Here is a 19,633-nt window from a genome sequence, read left to right as displayed (position 1 = left end):
AGTGGGCACTCCCACCACACACAGCAACACAGCCAGGGCACCGTCCTGGCCTGGTTCACGGCCTGTGTCTGGACGCTGGAAGAGTGGCAGATGCAGCCTTCCCACAGTGGCTTTCCTCCCAGCGCTGGTTCTTCCAGCGTCCCCCAGGGAACCTGGAACAAAGCCTGCCCCTCTGTCCATGCATTCGACAAGACTCACCCCTTTCCTGTCGCCCTTCTGTGTAGTTCCGCCAGTGCTACCCCTGAATTTGAAGGTCGTGGAGGTGATGACCTTGGGACAGAGATTGCTAACACCCTGTACCGGATATTTAACAACAAGAGCAGCATCGACCTCAAGTCCCTGTGCATTAGTCCCCGGGAGCACTGCTGGGTTCTCTACGTGGACGTGCTGGTAGGTCTCACGTCACTGCACTGGCCATGCCCCACGTCTGTGGGAGACATGTGGGGGTGCCTTTTCCGTCTTCAGTTGGATACTTTCAGTTTCCAGGGTGAGACTACTTGGGGAAACTTTGGCCTCCCATAATGGTTTCTAACTTACATACAACGTACGTGCAGTAGGGCACGGATGATGCCACCTGACAGTAAATCTGCCAACAGCTGTACCATGGTAGCACCCAAAATTATCCGCAGAGGTTGTTGGGGAAGAAGGAAACAAGAGATGTTCTCTAGATGGTGCGACAGAGTTGATCGGCAGAGTTGCGACAAGGAAGATGAGCATTCACCTGCATTTTTGTGTAGCCCTTACAGATGTTCTGCCAGTGGGCACTAGCCTTCCCCATTTATAAGTGAGGGCACTGAGGCACAGAGAAGTCAAGGAACTCTGCCAGGGGATCTCAGCTTGTGATCAGTGATCCTGGGCTCCAAAGCCAGGGCTGTTTAATGCCAGAGCCAACTCGTGACCTCCCCTCATCCCCCCTTGAAAACACTGTAGCCCACCTACTCTGACCCCCTTGTTTCCCATGAGGACCCGGGGCCCTGCCCCCTTGCCTTCTCCAGAGTCTGTGCCTGCAGTAGCCCACCTACTCTGACCCCCTTGTTTCCCATGAGGACCCGGGGCCCTGCCTCCTTGCCTTCTCCAGAGTCTGTGCCTGCAGGAGCCTTTCCGGTCTAGCCCTCCATTTCCTTCCTGGTGCTTCCCTCCCAGTTACTTGTCTGCCCGGTTTTGGGCACATGGCAGTAATTTCTCTTACAGCTATACTTTATTTTGCCCGTTTCTTGCTCACATACAGGCTCTTATTAGGTCTCTTTCCCTTTAATCTTGTGAACCTTGAGATGAGTGACATCTTCCACTTCATATTGAGGGCAGAGGGCGAAGCCAGGGACCAAACAAGTCCTTTCATGAGTATGAAGATAACGCTGATCTTGTGGACTGACAGTGAGCTTCGTTACTGGGAACAGCCTGGCTGTCTAATTGTTGGCCCTGTATGAAACTGGGCAGGGCTTTCTGGAAACTTTTAAATTAGTTTGATCATAGATGGGGTAGAGCTAGCCAAAAGAGCAGTGCTTAACTGTCCAGCAGGTTTAGGTCTGTTCTGAATGCTGATGCTTTGGGGTTACAAGTTCATTTGCTTTTTCTCATCTCCAATAACCAGGCTGTATTTGGAGTTTGATTCCTACTAAGCAGGTAGTTTTACAGGTGCCGGTTTTGAGGAGGGTGGGAACTGGCAGCCTGAAGTCACTGCCAAGAGGCAGGCTTCACAGCTGCCCAGGGAGGTGCCATCCCACACGCTTGTGGCTCGTTAGGCTGGTCCAGCGAGGGGGCCTCGTGCACTTTTGATTCGGGCAGGAAGCCTATCCTCTCAGTGCAGCCTCTTGCAAGACTGGTGACCATCAAAGAGACACTGTCTCACCTTAGAACCAGTAGGCTTCTCCCACGAGCAGGGGTACACGGGGAACAGGAGCAGCTCAGGGTGCATTGTGTCCTGGTCACCCGCATGCCTTTTGCATCGGAATTTCTTCTCCAAAGGGGTTGTCAACAATGAAGACGGAGAAGCTATGGATGCACTGAACAGTCTGTGAGGAGAACAAAGGGAAGATGAAAGAGCAAATTAGGATTTATTTTAAAACACTTAGCTGATGCCTCCTGCGTGCCAGACACACTTTGGAGGGCTTTACAAAGACTCATGTGTTGAACACCTCTGGGAGACAGAGGGGCTTTCACCCTTTGTGAAGCCTGGAGTAGTGAGGTCCAGACTGGAGAAGTCAGCAGTCACCCAGCGAAGACAGGAATTGAAGCAGACTGTCCAGCGCCAGCATCTAGCCATTCAGCAGTCTGTATGTGAACCAGGGTGCAGGGGAGCTAGTCTGGCTGCTCGACAAACATGCTGCAGTTATCAAGCCAGCTGGTAATACAGGCTGGGAGATCATATTCTGATAAGCAGTAATTATACGAGGCAGTAGGAGAGATGCTTGGAGTCTACCGGAGGCTTGCCCAGAAAGCTCAAAGGTGGGAATTAGAGTCTGTACTGGGCATGGACGCAGTGCACGAGACCTGCCAGGTGTGACTGTTGATTCTCAGAGTTTGGAAGGCCCGGGCTTTGAGCCTGCCTGTCTTCCATAAATAATCACCAAGCTCCTCCTTCCCAGCAGCCCTTCTGCTGGACTCTGAAGAGAAAGGAATAAACAGAGCTGACAGCGTCCAGCCTCAGGAGTCAGTAGTTCAGATGAAGAGGAGACAGACTCTAAATAAACACACACGGAAATACACGGCTTTTCTTTCTCCATGTGACTTCCTCTCCTCTCTTCCCATTGGCTTTATTCCATAACCTCAGGCCAAGGCTTCTTGAGAATAAGGAAGAAGGGTGTGTTGCCCTCCACTTAATAATGGGCTCCAGCCCTCCCTGGACGGGAACACTCCAGTGCAGTCAGCACGTCTGCTCACAGGTGAAAACGTGTGAAAGACCTTAGTTGTGCTATGCTTCACAGAGACCATAGAGTGAGAGGTGTTTGAGCATCAGATTTACATCGGTCGTTGTGTGCAGTAGTGACTGCAGTCGTCAGTGTGACCCTGGTGGCGGCGGCAGCGTCACCATTCTGCACTTGTCTGGAGGCTGGGTATATGCGAGCAGAGATGAGAGGAATGCTTGCCGAGTGCTTCTGAGAGTCACCTGGGGCAAAACGCCGGTGAGCAGTTTTTCCCTCAGCGTAGGCCCGACTGCCTGAGGAGCTAGCTGCTCCAACAGTCTGGGGCCTCTGAGCGGTGGTCCCACAGCCGGGGCAGCAAGGCGGCACCTGCAGTTAGCGTGAAGAGCCTGTGCGGGGCGGTGAGCCGGCCGAGCAGCCTGGCTTTCTGCTCTGTATAAACACTTGGTCCGTATTTTTTAGGAACCAGCATGCTTTCATTGGGGTAATACTTAAGGTGAGAAATGATGCTCACTGCTTCTCCCCGCCTCACTCCCTGTCTCCCTTAGCTGCTGGAATGTGGTGGGAATTTGTTCGATGCCATCTCCGTAGCTGTGAAGGCTGCGCTCTTCAACACCAGGTAAGCCTGCTGGAGACAGCGCCGTGGCCTGTGGAGACCCTGAGAGGACACTTGTGGTGGACTGCGGAGGCATCACGGCTGAAGCTCGTCGGAGAGGATGACCAGGGGTTTCCCCATCAGCAGTGGGGTATTTAATTTTAAGCTTCAGAAAACAGATTTCCTAAGTTAAAACTAGATATATTTCTGTATTTATGTTTTGGATTATTATTTTCATAAGTAAACGTACCATGTAGAAAAATTTTCAAAAACCACAGAACAGCAGAAGGAGTCGAAACCAGTGACCCAGCCAACTGTACAAATACTGTTACTAGGTAAAGCTCCACAGGGGCCAGGGTTTTGCCTGCTTTGTACTCTGCTCTCTGGGCTTCCCTGGTGGCTCAGTGGTCAAGAACCCACCCGCCAACTCGGGGGACGTGGGTTCCATCCCTGGGTTGGGAAGAGCTCCTGGAGAAGGAAATGGCAACACACTCCAGTATTCTTGCCCGAGAAATCCCATGGATAGAGGAGCCTGGTGAGCTACAATCCATGGGGTCCCAAAGAGTCAGACACGACTTAGCAACTGAAAAACAACAACGACAAACATAAATACCCCCAAATGGACATTATGGTTATTTTCAAGTGCCCACATTATGGGTGATTAAAAAAGTTATTTTAGAGTTTTCCTGTGGTGGAATTTAAACCACTTGCACAGTTTAAAATACAACAAACAAAAACAAAGTTGAATAAATGTAGGTCAGATGTTGCAGGATGGAAGCTCTGTTGAGAACGAAAGCTGTAGAGTCCCCTTCCCCTCGCTGGGCCTTTAGACTCCTGGCTAACACTGGCCGAGGGCAGGCCTGGCCCTTGTGGCCATTGTGAGGCCTCGCGTCCCAGATGCTATCCGCAGCAGCCTGGCCTTGGGCTCTGTTGGAGAAGAAAGGAAGTTGCCATCTGTTGTACCTCAAGCCTCAGAAATCACTCCCTGTCTTGCCAGCTGGTTACCATGGGCACCAAGGCAGAAAGGGAGAGGAGAACCAGATGAGGCTGTTGGGCTGTAGGGGAAGTGTTGGGCAAACTGTACATCAGAATGGTAAACCCAGCTGCTCAGGTAGGGGAGGACACCTGTCATGGGCATAGCTGTCAAGTCCCATTCCCAGAGCACAACAGCCATGCAGGCAGCAAGGGGTGGGGATTCTGCAAGGCACTCGGTCTCCCTGGTGTGTGGAGAGGACTTTGTATAGTCAGGGCCTTCTAGAAGGGTGGCGGCCATTCTGTCGAGAGTATCCTGTAGCCCTTCTGATGAACCACATTATGGCCAGAGGATTGGGAAGGGGTGTGTGTGTGTATGTGTGTGTGTGAGAGAGAGATGGGAGGGGGTATGTGTGAGTGCATATGCGTGCTTAGTGTGTGTGTGATGGGAAGGGGTGTGTGTGTGTATCTGTGTGATGGAAAGGGTTGTGTGTATGTGTGTGTGAGAGATGGGAAGGGGTATGTGTGAGTGTGTATGCGTGCTTAGTGTGTGTGTGATGGGAAGGGGTGTGTGTGTGTGTGTGTGTATGCGTGCTTATTTTTTACCATATCAGAATTCAAACTGTTCACCTAATATTACTTAGTACTTCCACCCTGGGGGACCCCGGCATGGAGACTTCACGCAGGACAGACCATAGCAGGACTCCTTGGGGCAGGACCCTAGTGGGACGTTCTCTGGCTGAAACCCCTCTGCTCTGGACATTGGCGTGTGTAGGGACAGGCAGCAGGACTGAATCAGAGGGGGCTTTTGTCAGAGGCACAGGGAGAAGCACTGACGCTGCTTCCATAACAGTAGCTGGATGGACCACCTCTTCCTTCCTGGCTCCACCCCACACTGGAATGAACCGGCTTTATGGCGTCACTATGTTTCTGGCACCCAGCTCAAGAAACAAGAACAACGCCAGCCCCCACAAGCCCTCCCACCCTGTACCCCCATGCAGTCACTACAGCCCCTGCGGATAACCACAGTCCTAAGACAATAGGTTGGTTTGTGCTTGGTACACGCGGAATCCCGCAGTGCTTTCTCACTGATGCTCGCCTCGGTCACCGAGCATTATGTTTTGAGACATCTGTGTTGTGACTTGTGGTCATGGTCCTCTTTTTTGCTGTATGCTGTCCACTGCCAGTGAACACGCCACACTTGATGTATCCATTCTTCTGCTGACGAGCATCTGAGCACTTCCCAGTTTTGAGCTCCTGCAAATAGTGTTAGCAATACTGTGAAACGGTTTTCCAAATTGCTTTTACCAAATGATATTCCTAGGTTTGTATAGAGTCTGAGCTGCTCTGCATCTTTGCTAACCCTTGGTTTTTTGTTTGTTTTTTTTTAATTGGTCTTTTTAATATTAGCCATTCTGGTAGGTGTGTCTTGGTATCACATTGTAGTTTTATTTTGCACTTTCCTGATGAGTATTTTAAGTTGAGCAACTTTCTGTGTGTCTATTGGCTATGTGAATAGCCTCTTTTTTGAGGTTCCTGTTGAAGTCTCGCCCATTTCTCTGTTGGGTCGTCTGTCTTTTCTGTTCGGTAGAAAGTCTTTATGTAATGAATGTGTCAGTTTATACACACACACTCACACAGAGAAATAATTTGTTTTCTCCATTCTGGATTATCTTTTAGTTTCCAAATAATGCCTTTTGACAAACAGAAGTTCATCATCTGAATCTATATTATATCATACACACGCACAGAGGCGCACCTCGTTTCACGGCACGTCGCTTGATTGTGCTTAGCGGATACGGCGTTTTCTGCAAAGTGAAGGTCTGTGACAGTGCTGCAGTGAGCAGGTCTATCAGGGCCATATTCCCAACGGCATTTTCTCACTTCATGTCTCCTGCAGTATTCAGACTTTTCCTTATGTATATGTTTGTCACAATGACCTGTGATCAGTAATTTTTGATGTTACTATTGTAAGAAGGTTCACATGATGTTTAGTGTTTTATAATAACAGTGTTTTTCACAGCGAGCTCAAACCCGGTGCTCTGTGACAACCCAGGCGGGTGGGATGGGGTGGGAGATGGGAGGGAGGTTCAAGAGGGAGGGGACGTACGCATACCTATGGCTGATTCATGTTAATACATGGCAGAAACCAACACAATATTGTAAAGCAGTTATCCTCCAATTAAAAATAACTTTTATTTTTAAAAGAGTCTTTTAAAATTAAGGTATGTGCACTTTTTTTTTTTCTTTTTCTTGGTATAATGCTTATACCAAGCTTATAGACTACACTATAGTATAAACATCAGAGAAGGCCATGGCGCCCCACTCCAGTCCTCTTGCCTGGAGAATCCCATGGCCGGAGGAGCCTGGTGGGCCGCAGTCCATGGGGTCGCTAAGAGTTGGACACGACTGAGCAACTTCACTTTCACTTTCATGCATTGGAGAAGGAAATGGCAACCCACTCCAGTGTTCTTGCCTGGAGAATCCCAGGGACGGGGGAGCCTGGTGGGCTGCCGTCTATGGGGTCGCACAGAGTTGGACGCGACTGAAGTGACTTAGCATAGTATAAACATGACTGTATGTGCACTGGGAAATTGACAAGTTCATGTGACTTGCTTTATTGTGATGTCTGAAACCAGACCTGCAGTATCTCCAAGATATTTATGTGTGTGTGTGTATTCAGTTATAACTGAACGTTATTTTTTTTTCCTTTACAAGGAGTACTCTGTGTCCTATTTAATAATCTTTGTCTACTCTAAGGTCGTGAAGGTGTTCTTAGTTAAAAGCTTTATTGTTTCACCTTTTACCTTTACATCTGTGGTCCATTTAGTATGGATTTTTGTGTTTGGTGAGAAGGTAGGGATAAGGGCTCATTTTTGGATATCTGGTTGACCAAGTATTGTTTTAAATTTCATTTTTAAACTTTTTGTTGTTGAGGTATAATTCATATGTAGTGTTATTAGTTTCAAGTGTATAATATAGTGATTCAGTATTTTTATATATTATACTCCATTTTTAGCTACTGTAAAATATTGACTATATTCTCTGTGCTGTACAATGTATCCGTGCAGCTTATTTCATTTGCAGTATTCAGTTTGTGCCTTTTGATACCCTCCCCCTCTAGCCCACTTGCCTCTGCCCAGCATCACTTTTAAAAGACCTCCTTTCCTCACTGCATCCGTGTCACTTTCGGCAGGGCTGAGGGGGAACTCAGGCACAGCATGACTTCATCTTCTGAGGCACAGGGATTCCAACTCAAGGAAAAGAAGTTACCATGCTTCCTTTCAGTAAGTGGGAATTTTAATTCTGCTTCTAGGATACCAAGAGTTCGTGTCCTGGAAGACGAAGAAGGGTCGAAGGACATTGAACTGTCCGATGACCCCTACGACTGCATCCAGCTAAGCGTGGAGAATGTCCCCTGCATCGTCACCCTGTGCAAAGTAAGAGCTTATATCTCCTGGTTTTTTCTTCCTTGTCAATCTCCTCCAACCCTGGCCTGTTAAGGTTACCCAGCAGGTTGAGAAGTTATGGTTTACAGCCCACACAGAAGTACTTTTAACCTAAACCCACTAATTTCGTTATATTAGAGACCACTACCATAAACAGCTTTCTCTTTTTAATGGGACGATATGGCTCTGGTCTCAGGAGCACATGAGTGGGTTCATAGTAGCAGTAGCCAGAGTTTGCAGAGCTCCTTCTGTCTACCAGGCATTTCACCAAAGTACCTTGAATGCTTAGTTCCTTTAATTCTTTCAACTCTGGTGTCTGGGCTGCTTGAATAGTAAAAAGGTGGTTGAAAGGCAGACACTGCCTCCTCTGTGGGCCCCAATGAGCACATCTATGAAATGAGGGCTGGAGCAGGGCCTGGGTGTCTAATACATCAAGCGTGGAGCACCATGGCCTGTGGAGCGGAGCAGCTGGCTGATGCTCATGCGTGACTGGCACCGCCCAGGACTGTGCAGAGAGGCTTGTTCTGATTGAGACTGTCATAATTCCACTCGGGATTCACTGGACGCAGATCAGACTGACAGGCCAGGTTTAATTCCACCAGGATCGCTACATGAGCCTGGGCTGTGGTGAAGTGTTGGGACGACCAGGGCCACCTGCCCTTGACTCATTCTTGAGTGCGTCCATCAGCATGGGCCCTCTGCATTCATCTCTGTCATCAGTGAAACGTCCAGGGGACCTCTGCTGGAGACCCCTGGATAGCCCCTGACTTGGAAGGTCTCTGGATTTTAATTCTGACCACCCTCCCCCCACCCTGTATTTCCATTTCATGCTTCTGTTACACTGTGTACACAGCCTTTCAACAGCACGAGCAAACAGTACTTCAAATATTTCTCTTATGAACAGAATCCAACATAAGGCCTGAATGGGTGGTATGGGTATTCCCCCTGCGAGGCCCTCAGAAGTGGGGGTCCGGGGTGTGTGTTGCCCACGCGTGTGCACTGCTGCCCTCGTCTTGTAGATTGGCTATCGGCACGTGGTAGACGCTACTCTTCAGGAGGAGGCCTGCTCCTTGGCCAGTTTGCTGGTGTCCGTGACCGGCAAGGGAGTCGTGACGTGCATTAGGAAGGTGGGAAAGGGCAGCCTGGACCCAGAGAGCATCTTCGAGATGCTGGAGGTGAGTTTGGTTCTGAAGTGGGCGCTGGGACCTGGCTGGGAGCGCTTGCTGCCTCCTGCCCCCTTGGTCACATGGAAATTCTCCCCATTTTCCCCTCTTCACCCCACTTTTGGGGACTGGAGAGCAGCTGGTATAAGGCAGATGTCGCTGAGCTAGCTGAGGTGGTGGTGGGTGGGGGCTTGGGACCAGGAGGTAGCGAGCTGCCCATAAGAGTTCCTTATCCTCTCCTTCTCTGACCCCAGTGCCACGTTTCTGAATAAGAACGTTGGAACGATAATGTAACTCACTTGTAACTCCCAAATCACACGCTTCAGTGATTGGATAAGGGAACTGAAATCCTGGCCGACTGCTTCCTACCTGTTGAGGAGAGTGGGCAGAGGTGGAGCTGGGGGTACAGGATGGTGGTCTCCCTGTTCCGTGTGGGCCTGGAAGCGAGTAAATGGAGATGAAGAGGGATGGGGGAAAGCCCCCCACAGCCTCTGGGCGGGTTGCTCCCCTCAGTTTCCCAGGCCTGGCAGCAGCACTCGGGCGCTTTCCAGCTGCTCCTGAACTGACTGGTCAGCACTCCCGTCCCCTTCACTTCTGATAAAGCTTACACTCAGCTGGTTGTGTCTGCCGCCCCCGGCCGCTGTAACCTCTCCTGCAAGGCCAGGTCCAGATCTCGCATGTCCTGGTGACCTGTTTGTCTCATTTCCTGTTCTCTCCCTGCCTTCATTCATATGAATAATCAGTTTCCCTGGTCAGTGTCCCCTACTTGGACATTTTTTCCTTTTTTTAATGTTGCGATAAAAATCTTTTCAAAGTCACTTTGGACCTTAATCCTGACTTCGGATTTCATAGACTCTATCCCTTCCCAGTCTTTAGACTAAGCTCTTCTCTTCATATGAGTTTTTGTGACACCTGGGGTCTCATCCCTTGTTATAGTCTGGGGTCAGGGGAAAAGGCACACAGCCCTGGGGAGAGACCACCAATGACTGGGAGGACTGGGGTGGGGCCGGGGCCTGGGTGTCTTTCTCCCTGACATTGATGGGAACGGAAGCAGTAGCACAAGTGAACTAAAGCTGGTATGGGAACGTGGAAGGCTTGAAGGGGAAACTTGTAGTCGGTTCATAATATTCTTGAAATGATTCATGTGACCCAAAAACAGTTGCATAAAGAAAGATTTTTATATAGTTGGGATTTTTTTGTCAAGACCCCCTTCTGTCCCCTGTGTAGGGGGCTAATTAGGAAATCTGTGGGGTTGTCTGACCTCTTGACATGTCTTGATCCCAGCAATTTATGCTTTTAGCATCTCTGCATGGCAGTAACATCAAAGACTCTATTCAGGTATTGACTTTGGTCCTATCTGAGCAGATCTCCTTTGGTGGCAGGCAAATTAGACCCTGCTTGTTAAAAAGGGTCCCCAGCACCATCTGTTCCTTCATCAGACAGATTCTGGATTCCCCGTGGTCTCCCCATGCCTTCTCTCTGCAGCGCAGTGGCGGTAACCAAGTTCTGACTGGGTTGACTGTTCTGCTGCTTCTGGTGGCAGCAGCTAAGGACCAAGGCAGCTTTTGTTCCTTTCTGCTTGCTGCTTGGGGGTTGGCTTTTCCTTTTTCTTTTTCCCCTTTCTCAGAATAGAGGCTTTCCCAGAATGTTAACTGCTGTGGTGTTGGGGTTTGGAGGGTTGGTTTTTTTATTTATCTTTTTTTTTTGGCAGCACCTGGTCTTAGTTGCAGCATGCAGGATCTTTCATGGTGGCACGTGGGATCTATAGTTCCCTGTCCAGGGATCAAACTTGAGCCCCCTGCGTTGGGAGTGCAGACTCTCAGCATTCAGGAACTCCCTGGGGTTTTTATATTGAATGAAAGTCCTGCAAGGCCGATGGAATGTGTGCAGCTTTGGAATGGCTAATTGGCAGGGATGCTTCTCTCGGTCAGAGTACGTCTGCCTCATGGGCGGGCGTATGCCCTCTTCTGTCTGCCCTTCTCCATCCTGCAGACTGGCAAGCGCGTGGGCAAGGTGCTGCATGCCTCCCTCCAGAGTATTCTACACAAGGAGGAGAGCCTGGGGCCCAAGAGACAGAAAGTCGGATTCCTGGGCTGATGTGCACAGCAGCCTCCAACTGCCGAACGTTCGTCTTCTCCTTTTCCCTGGAAGCTGAAGTTTGTATACATTGTTTTCTTAACTGCTGTGAATTTAAAGCAACATTTGTACATGTAAAATTAAAGTCTATTTTCTGGTCTCGTGTGTGGTGTGGCTTGACTTCTTCAGCTGTACACCAGGGTGCCATTTGTGGCTCTGCCACAAATGACCCTTATCTAGGGAATGACAGCTAAGTCCAGAGACCTGCTCCAGTGGAGGACTCTGGTCCCGGGCCTCCCCAGGGAGACTTGTCTCCTGCTGCAGGAGATCAGAACAACAAACACACACACTAAAATAAGACCTAGCAGAAAAATAGTTCAAAGGACATGCTTATGATATCAGTATCAGTTCAGTCGCTCAGTCGTATCTGACTCTTTTCGACCCCACGAACTGCAGCACACCAGGCCTCCCTGTCCATCACCAACTCCCAGAGTTAATCCAAACCCATGTCCATTGAGTCAGTGATGCCATCCAACCATCTCATCCTCTGTCGTGCCCTTCTCCTGCCCTCAATCTTTCCCAGCATCAGGGTCGTTTCCAATGAGTCAGCTCTTCCCATCAGGTGGCCAAAGTATTGGAGTTTCAGCTTCAACATCAGTCCGTCCAATGAATATTCAGGACTGATCTCCTTTAGGATGGACTGGTTGGATCTCTTTGCAGTCCAAGGGACTCTCAAGAGTCTTCTCCAACACCACAGTTTAAAAGCATCAATTCTTCGGCGCTCAGCCTTCTTCACAGTCCAACTCTCACATCCATACATGACCACAGGAAAAACCATAGCCTTGACTAGACGGACCTTTGTTGGCAAAGTAATGTCTCTGCTTTTGAATATGCTATCTAGGTTGGTCGTAACTTTCCTTCCAAGGAGTAAGCATCTTTTAATTTCATGGCTGCAATCACCATCTGCTTATGATATATATATATTGTCAATTTTCTCCCCTTTAGAGCTTTCAAGATGAGACTCACACACCATATAAATGCAACTCATGCATTTGGGGGCCTCCTGGTTGAGAAGATGGAGAAGGCATTCTGCCCTGGGTACCAACCCAGGGCTTCTGCCTGGCTGGTGAGCCTTCCCAAGTTTGGGGGAAGCCCAGTTCTTGCTTCTTGCCCTCTAAGAGATCCCAGCCAAGCTCCCCTAGGGTCTGGTCCGTAGCCAGCCTTTCTTATCACTATTGTTTGGAAATTGCTTCATGTTTTATAACCACTCCCTGGTGTTTTGTTAGATTTCCATGTTTTATCAGTATTAAGGAGGCTGCTTTAGAGATGTTGTCATTTGATTACTCAGCCCGCCTTCATACTCTGGGGACAGAAGGGGGGGCCATTCTTCTGGCCATCAGAACATGCTTTCTATGAGCCTGTGTTCTACTCACAGGACAGCGTGTTGGAATTATTCGTCTATTCATGGGTTGAAGCAGTCTTTGTATTCCTTTTCCCCGGGGAATTGAAACTCCCCAATGGATCTTCAAGAGAGCCCTGGGGAAGGAGCTGATTCATGAAGGAGAGTGTTTCAGCCTGGCATTTACTCACTGCATTTCATTAAACAAACAGGGTAAGAAGTTAGGAATTTTTATTGCCAGATGGAAAGAACATAATGTGAGCTGAAGCCCTTGCAGACTGACTGCAGAGGTCCTGGCATGGGCACCTCCTCCCGGCCTGGCCAGGTGTGCCCAGTGGAGAGAAGCGGCTGCCTAGACTTGGAGCTGCTGCCATGTGGACGGAACAGCCGGGGCTTTCTTCTTTTGCTTTTTTCCAGTGAGAGTCCTCATGGGTGCCACCACAGTGCTGCCAGCGAGGTGGCGATCGGCCTGTTCCTCTTCCTCTGGCGCTGGTTGGCTGCCCGTGATGGAGCATTAACAGTGGGGCTGCGCAGCTGCAACCAGAACGTGAACACAGTTGAGAAGCCTTCAGTTTCGATGATTAAAGACATCGGAGAGTTCTGACAGACAGGTGAGGCTTTCGCAGTCCAGCTGCGCTACAGCTACCCGCCTGGGCCTGCTGGCGGAGCACTTCCAGTGCAGATTAGGCGGAGAAGCAGATGTCAGCATCTGTCTCTACCGCCCCATCCATACCTTTCCTTGAGGGCCACCCTACATGGAAGAAGCGTCCATCACAAATGAAACAAAATACAAAGTGAGCAGGGTCTCTCGCAGAGAGGCTTTCCTGGAATTGTCTGATTACTACAGCTCTCAGAATAAGGAAAGAGAACTGAAGGCAGAGACTGGCAAAGACTCGGGAAAATATTGTCCCAGAGAAATCCACTACTTCATCCAGAACTAGACCTGTCTTTAGTGGCCATTAAATCAGTGTTGGGGAGAAGAACTAAAATCAGCCAGAAGGCAATCGGGAGCCTGTGGGCGGGGGGCTCAGTGAGGGTGGGCATGGAAGGAATGGAGTGTTACAGAATATTCTAATTGCTTTTATTGTTTCTCTGATTCCTTGGTTTCTCAAATTGTGTAAATTCAAGTCTACAAAGCACATGAATTTCGAAAATTGACAGCAGTTTGCGTTTTGCTCAGTAAAGGCAGTGGTCTCCTATATAACTGCCAGTTCAGTTCAGTCGCTCAGTTGTGTCCGACGCTTTGCGACCCCATGAATTGCAGCATGCCAGGCCTCCCTGTCCATCACCAACTCCCGGAGTTCACTCAGACTCACGTCCATTGAGTTAGTGATGCCATCCAGCCATCTCATCCTCTGTTGTCCCCTTCTCCTCCTGCCCCCAATCCTTCCCAGCATCAGAGTCTTTTCCAATGAGTCAACTCTTCACATGAGGTGGCCAAAGTACTGGAGTTTCAGCTTTAGGATCATTCCTTCCAAAGAACACCCAGGACTGATCTTCAGAATGGACTGGTTGGATCTCCTTGCAGTCCAAGGGACTCTCAAGAGTCTTCTCCAACACCACAGTTTAAAAGCATCAATTCTTCGACACTCAGCTTTCTTCACAGTCCAACTCTCACATCCATACATGACCACTGGAAAAACCATAGCCTTGACTAGACGGACCTTTGTTGGTCAAGTAATGTCTCTGCTTTTGAATATGCTATCTAGGTTGGTCATAACTTTCCTTCCAAGGAGTAAGCATCTTTTAATTTCATGGCTGCAGTCACCATCTGCAGTGATTTTGGAGCCCCAAAAAATAAAGTCTGGCACTGTTTCCACTGTTTCCCCATCTATTTGCCATGAAATGATGGGACCAGATGCCATGATCTTAGTTTTCTGAACGTTGAGCTTTAAGCCAACTTTCTCACTCCTCCTTCACTTTCATCAAGAGGCTTTTTAGTTCCTCTGCACTTTCTGCCATAAGGGTGGTGTCATCTGCGTATCTGAGGTTATTGATATTTCTCCCGGCAATCTTATAACTGCCGGTTGAGTGTAAATCTATGCTATTCAATATTTTTTGAAGATAGTCTGGCAGTGTGTATTAACAGTCTTAAAAATTTCATGCCCGTTGACCTAATAATTGAGTTCTGGAAACGTCACCAAAGAGTAAAAACAGAAGTTCATCCCAGTATCGGTGCTTGTGCGAGAATGGCCGAGCGGCGCAGGAAACTAAAGGAATACCCTTGGCAGGGTCCTCTGTCAGAGACAGGGCTTCAGTCAGGAAAGAAAGGGACTCTGACCTGCAAGAAAGACAGCATCTTGGTCCCTCATATTCCTCTGGACGCTTTGGGCAGGCAGAAGAAACTCCCACCCTTAGAGAAGCGTTCCCCAGAGAAACACTATACCAGTTTCCACACAGGCACCATACTTGAGGCAGATTTCTCATAAAGTGATAACACCTTCCCTCCTTGGCTCCAGGCCCATAACTAGGGACTGATGACAGCCCAGCCTGAGCAGGGAAACACAGGCCCTGCCCTGGGAAGAAAGACATGACTCATCAAAATAGTTGCAAGACCTGCTTGGCAGGTACCAAGGAAACAGAGCTGGGAGTGGCTCAGAGGGTGCTGGGCCAGGGTCAGGGCTGGGCAGCGGCCTAATGTCCTGGCATGGACATCTGAAGTTTTCCTAACTCACTGCTGGGACGGCCCCTGAAACTGGGCCTCACTGGGCCAGGGTCAGGGCTGGGCAGCGGCCTAATGTCCTGGCATGGACATCTGAAGTTTTCCTAACTCACTGCTGGGACGGCCCCTGAAACTGGGCCTCACTGGGCCAGGGTCAGGGCTGGGCAGCGGCCTAATGTCCTGGCATGGACATCTGAAGTTTTCCTAACTCACTGCTGGGACGGCCCCTGAAACTGGGCCTCACTGGGCCAGGGTCAGGGCTGGGCAGCGGCCTAATGTCCTGGCATGGACATCTGAAGTTTTCCTAACTCACTGCTGGGACGGCCGCTGAAGCTGGGCCTCGCTGGACCAGGGTCAGGGCTTGGCGGGGCCTAATGTCCTGGCACAGACATCTGAAGTTTTCTTAACTCACTGCTGGGACGGCCCCTGAAGTTGGGCCTCACTGGCCCCTGGAGTAAATGAGGAGGAGGAGCCAGAACTGAACAGGCTGGAAGAGCAGCAGGCCTCCTCAGAGCTGGAAGATAAGTCAGGACCCAAGGCAACCACTGCTCCCCAAAGTGGGGAGGCCCGCAGGCAAGTCCAGAAAAATCAATAAAGCTTCGTGAAGCTCACTTTAAACAGGAGACACATATAGAATAAAAGTAAATGGAGGAAGAAAGATAAACCATGGTAACATTCATCAAAACAAAGCTACAGTAGCTATATTAATTTCAGACAGAGGAGACTTCAGAGCAAGGAAAGTTATCAGGAATAAAGAGGAACATTACATAATGATAAAGACATAAAAATAAAAAGACATAAAAATCCAAGAAGACATAAAAATCTGTAACGTGTATATGCCTAACAACACAGCATTAAAATACATGAGGTAAAAATCTTTGACAGAACAGCAAGGAGGAATACACGAATCCACTATCATAACTGGAGAATTCAACATGGCTCTGTCAGAGATGAACAGATGGAGCAGGCGGGAAATTGGTAAGGATGTGTTTGGACTCACCAACAGCATCAGTGCGGATATAACGGACATCTGCAGACTGCTTCTGGGCTTCCCAGGTAGTACTAGTGGTAAAGAACTCACCTGCCAACGCAGAAGACATAAGAGATGGGAGTTCGATCCCTGGGTGGGGAAGATTCCGCTGGAGGAAGGCACGGCAACCCACTTCAGTATTCTTGCCTGAAGGAATCCCATGGACAGAAGGGCCTGGTGGGTTGCAAAGACAGTCCATAGTGTCGCAAAGAGTCGGACACTACTGAAGGGACTTAGCACCCACAGACTGCTTTATCCATCAACAGCTGGACACACATTCGTCTCAAGCTCTCTTGGAAACATTTCATGCAGACAGACCACATTCTGAACCATAAAATGCACCTTAACAAGTCTAATAGAACAGAAATCACAGTGACCTGCTCCCAGACCACGATAGAATTATACTATAAGTCAATCACAGAAAGATAGCTGGAAACCACACACACACTTGGAGATTAAACAGCACAGTTTTAAGTAATACTTGGGTCAAAGAAAAAAATCTCAAATGAAATCTCATATTTTGAACTAAATGAAAATAAAAACACTACTTATCAAATTTGTGGGATGGATGTGCATTTAGGGATCCTAAAAATTTCACATTATTATACTAGCCATGCACAACCTCTCTAAGTTTTGCTGCTTTCTCTATTCCCTCATAGAACCCCTCTCTGTGTACCAGGAGTGCTAAGCAAAAGCAGTGCTTAGAAGGAAATTTAAATCATTAGGAAAAACAAAAGATCTAAAACCAATCATCTAAGCTCACACCTTAGGAAATTAGAAAAAGAAGAGCAAATTAAATCCAAAGTCAGCAGAGAGAGAGAAATTATAAAAAATCAACATAGCAATATAGATGTCAATGAAATTGAAAACAGAAAATCAACAGAGAAAATCAATGAAAAAAAAGCTTGTTCTCTGAAAAATTCCAGAGGAGGCAGAGCTTTGGATGGGAGCAATCTGCCACCAGCCCATTTCTTCCCTCGGGACCCACAGATTCTGGACACGGGCTAAAGATCAGACCTGGTACACAGAGAGGGGTTCTATGAGGGAAAAGAGAAAGCAGCAAAACTTAGAGAGGTTGTGCATGGCTAGTGTAATAATGTGAAATTTTTAGGATCCCTAAACGCACAACCGGGTTTATATTTGTTGAATTTTAAGGCCATTTGTGGAGGGTTGGGAAAAAGGTGTCAAAAAGGTAGATGCCCATCAATTCTATCCTACAAAGCTAATCAGATTTTCCATTCCTGCGTGAGCTATTAACAGCTGAAGACATCAGGCAAGTGCAGAACTGGGCTGCACATGCAAGACTGACTCCTCCCAGATTTACAGGTCAGGTCATTTAGTGTCTCAGCCCTGGGGTGGGAGGAGGAAGGCGGCGGACGGAGCCCGAGGAGCCCTGAGGGCTGTGCAGCATCTCAGCCCCGTCCTCCAGCCTCCCACACCGTTACAGGCGGCCCGGCCACCCCACACCCAGGGTTCCACTGTGCAGAGATGTACTGGACGACATCCCTTATATGCGAAGTCTACAAAGAAATGACACAAATGAGCTTAGGGAAGAGACAGACTCATAGGCTTAGACGACACACTCGTGGTTGGGGGACGGGAAGAATGGGGGCGAGAGATAGGGAGTTTGGAATGGACACGTACACATTGCTGTATTCAAAGCGGATAACCAAAAGGACCTGCTGTATAACATGAAATTCTGCTCAATGCTATGTGGCAGCCTGGATGAGAGGAGAGCTTGGGGGAGAATGGATACATGTATATATGTATAATGGATACATGAGACCCAGAAACTATCACAACACTGTTAACCGACGATACTCCAATATAAAGTAAAAAGTTTTTTTTTTTAATCCCATTGTGTAGGCAGGGTAGAGATTATTACCCTGTTTTATGAAAGAGATATCTGGGTCTGGAATAACTTGCCCCAGAAGACCCAAGTGCTGGATGTCTGAGCTCCGCTTAGAATCCAAGGCTCCCAGTTCTCTTTCCGCTAGGGTACTGCTGACCTTTAGGGACAAAACAACCAGAAATGTGGCCTCACGGAGCCGAGAACCTGGGCAGATGGTGCACCGCCTCCCGCGCTGTGTGTGCCCAAGGGCCTGGCACACGGGGGCAGAGGCAGTACTCGCTGCATGAATGACAGAACCAGGCCAACAAAAGCTTCGAAAAGGACCAAGTGCCTTTCCTAATGAGGGTCATGAGACCATGTAACAGGATGCTGGTCTTTGGCCCTTGCAGTATTCTTGGAGATGTGCAGCCTGGATGTTCTTACCTTTGAACAGAGTGTGGAAAGTTCTCTGCTCCGCAGGCGGGGCACGTTTCTGTTGACCAGGGCCAGCGGAGCCAAGAGGAAACATCTGTGCGCGACGAGGGTGGGGGTGGGGGATGTTTTCATCCTGCACGACGTGGGTGGGGTGCCAGCGCTTGTTTTATAACTCAGATCTCCGGCAGCTGGGGAGGGAGAGAACAAAACTGAAATGTGCCTTTCGGGCCCTCTTCAGATTTTTCTGCCTCTGGCTTTGCTGCCAAAATGATTCTTTGCACGGGGAAACTGACGGGAGGAGACTGGGCCCGGAGGGTGGGGTGTGAGCGCACAGACCTTGGCTTTCACTTGTGAACAGTAACCCCGCATGGATCTCCTGGCTGAAGCGCCCCCTGCTTGGTGCCCTTCCGGCTGGTAGAGGCCTGGGCCTGGGGGATGGTGCAGGAGAAGGTCTTTTATGCTGGGAGGGTGAACTCCCCAGGCCCCACCAGGGCTGGTGGTGAGTCCACTGCAGGGGGCTGAAATGGGGCCGGGAAAACTAGGCCTGGACAAGAGGACCCAGGGGGTTAACGGCCCTAAGCCCAATGTGGGCAGCAAATGAGGTGTGCTGTGTCTACAAAGGGTGCCTTTCTGAATGGCGTGTCCATTCTGAACACAGGAGACACAGGCCCCTGTCCACAGCAGACTCCTTGAGAACACGCACAAACACAAACACAGGGAGGACCGTGGCAAGCAGAATTTATCCAAAGATGCTTTCAAGAAGATAAAAACAAAGTCCAGGAACCATATCTTAGAAGGAAAGTTGGGAGGAAGAGGGGAAGGACCAAGAAGAGACAATCAAAGAGGGACAGGAAGGCCAGGTGCCAACATTTCAGTTCAGTCGCTCAGTTGAGTCTGACTCTTTGTGACCCCATGGGCTGCAGCACGCCAGGTCTCCCTGTCCATCACCAACTCCCAGAGTTTACTCAAACTCATGTCCATTGAGTCAGGGATGCCATCGAACCATCTCATCCTCTGTCATCCCCTTCTCCTCCTGCCTTCAATCCTTCCCAGCATCAGAGTCTTTTCCAATGAGTCAACTCTTCACATGAGGTGGCCAAAGTACTGGAGTTTCAGCTTTAGGATCATTCCTTCCAAAGAACACCCAGGACTGATCTTCA

At 49.0% G+C, this 19,633-nt stretch overlaps 1 protein-coding gene across 1 annotated transcript in view; it reads left to right on the top strand.

Moving 5' to 3' along the window:
* EXOSC7 (exosome component 7) overlaps positions 1-11,281 on the top strand; it is a 28,043-nt gene extending 16,762 nt beyond the window's left edge. The window contains exons 6-10 of the mRNA XM_010862511.1: positions 225-390; positions 3,410-3,480; positions 7,745-7,868; positions 8,897-9,052; positions 11,033-11,281. Coding sequence (XP_010860813.1) covers positions 225-390; positions 3,410-3,480; positions 7,745-7,868; positions 8,897-9,052; positions 11,033-11,137 — 622 coding nt within the window. The 3' untranslated portion in view covers positions 11,138-11,281. The remainder of the gene's footprint in view (positions 1-224; positions 391-3,409; positions 3,481-7,744; positions 7,869-8,896; positions 9,053-11,032) is intronic.
* The last annotated feature ends 8,352 nt before the right edge of the window (positions 11,282-19,633 follow it).

This window comes from Bison bison, unplaced genomic scaffold (assembly GCF_000754665.1).
Source record: "Bison bison bison isolate TAMUID 2011002044 unplaced genomic scaffold, Bison_UMD1.0 scf7180017864482, whole genome shotgun sequence".
Classification (NCBI taxonomy): domain Eukaryota; kingdom Metazoa; phylum Chordata; class Mammalia; order Artiodactyla; family Bovidae; genus Bison; species Bison bison.
The sequence above is the reverse complement of the archived record's forward strand: the minus strand, read 5'-3'. Positions and strand labels throughout refer to the sequence as shown.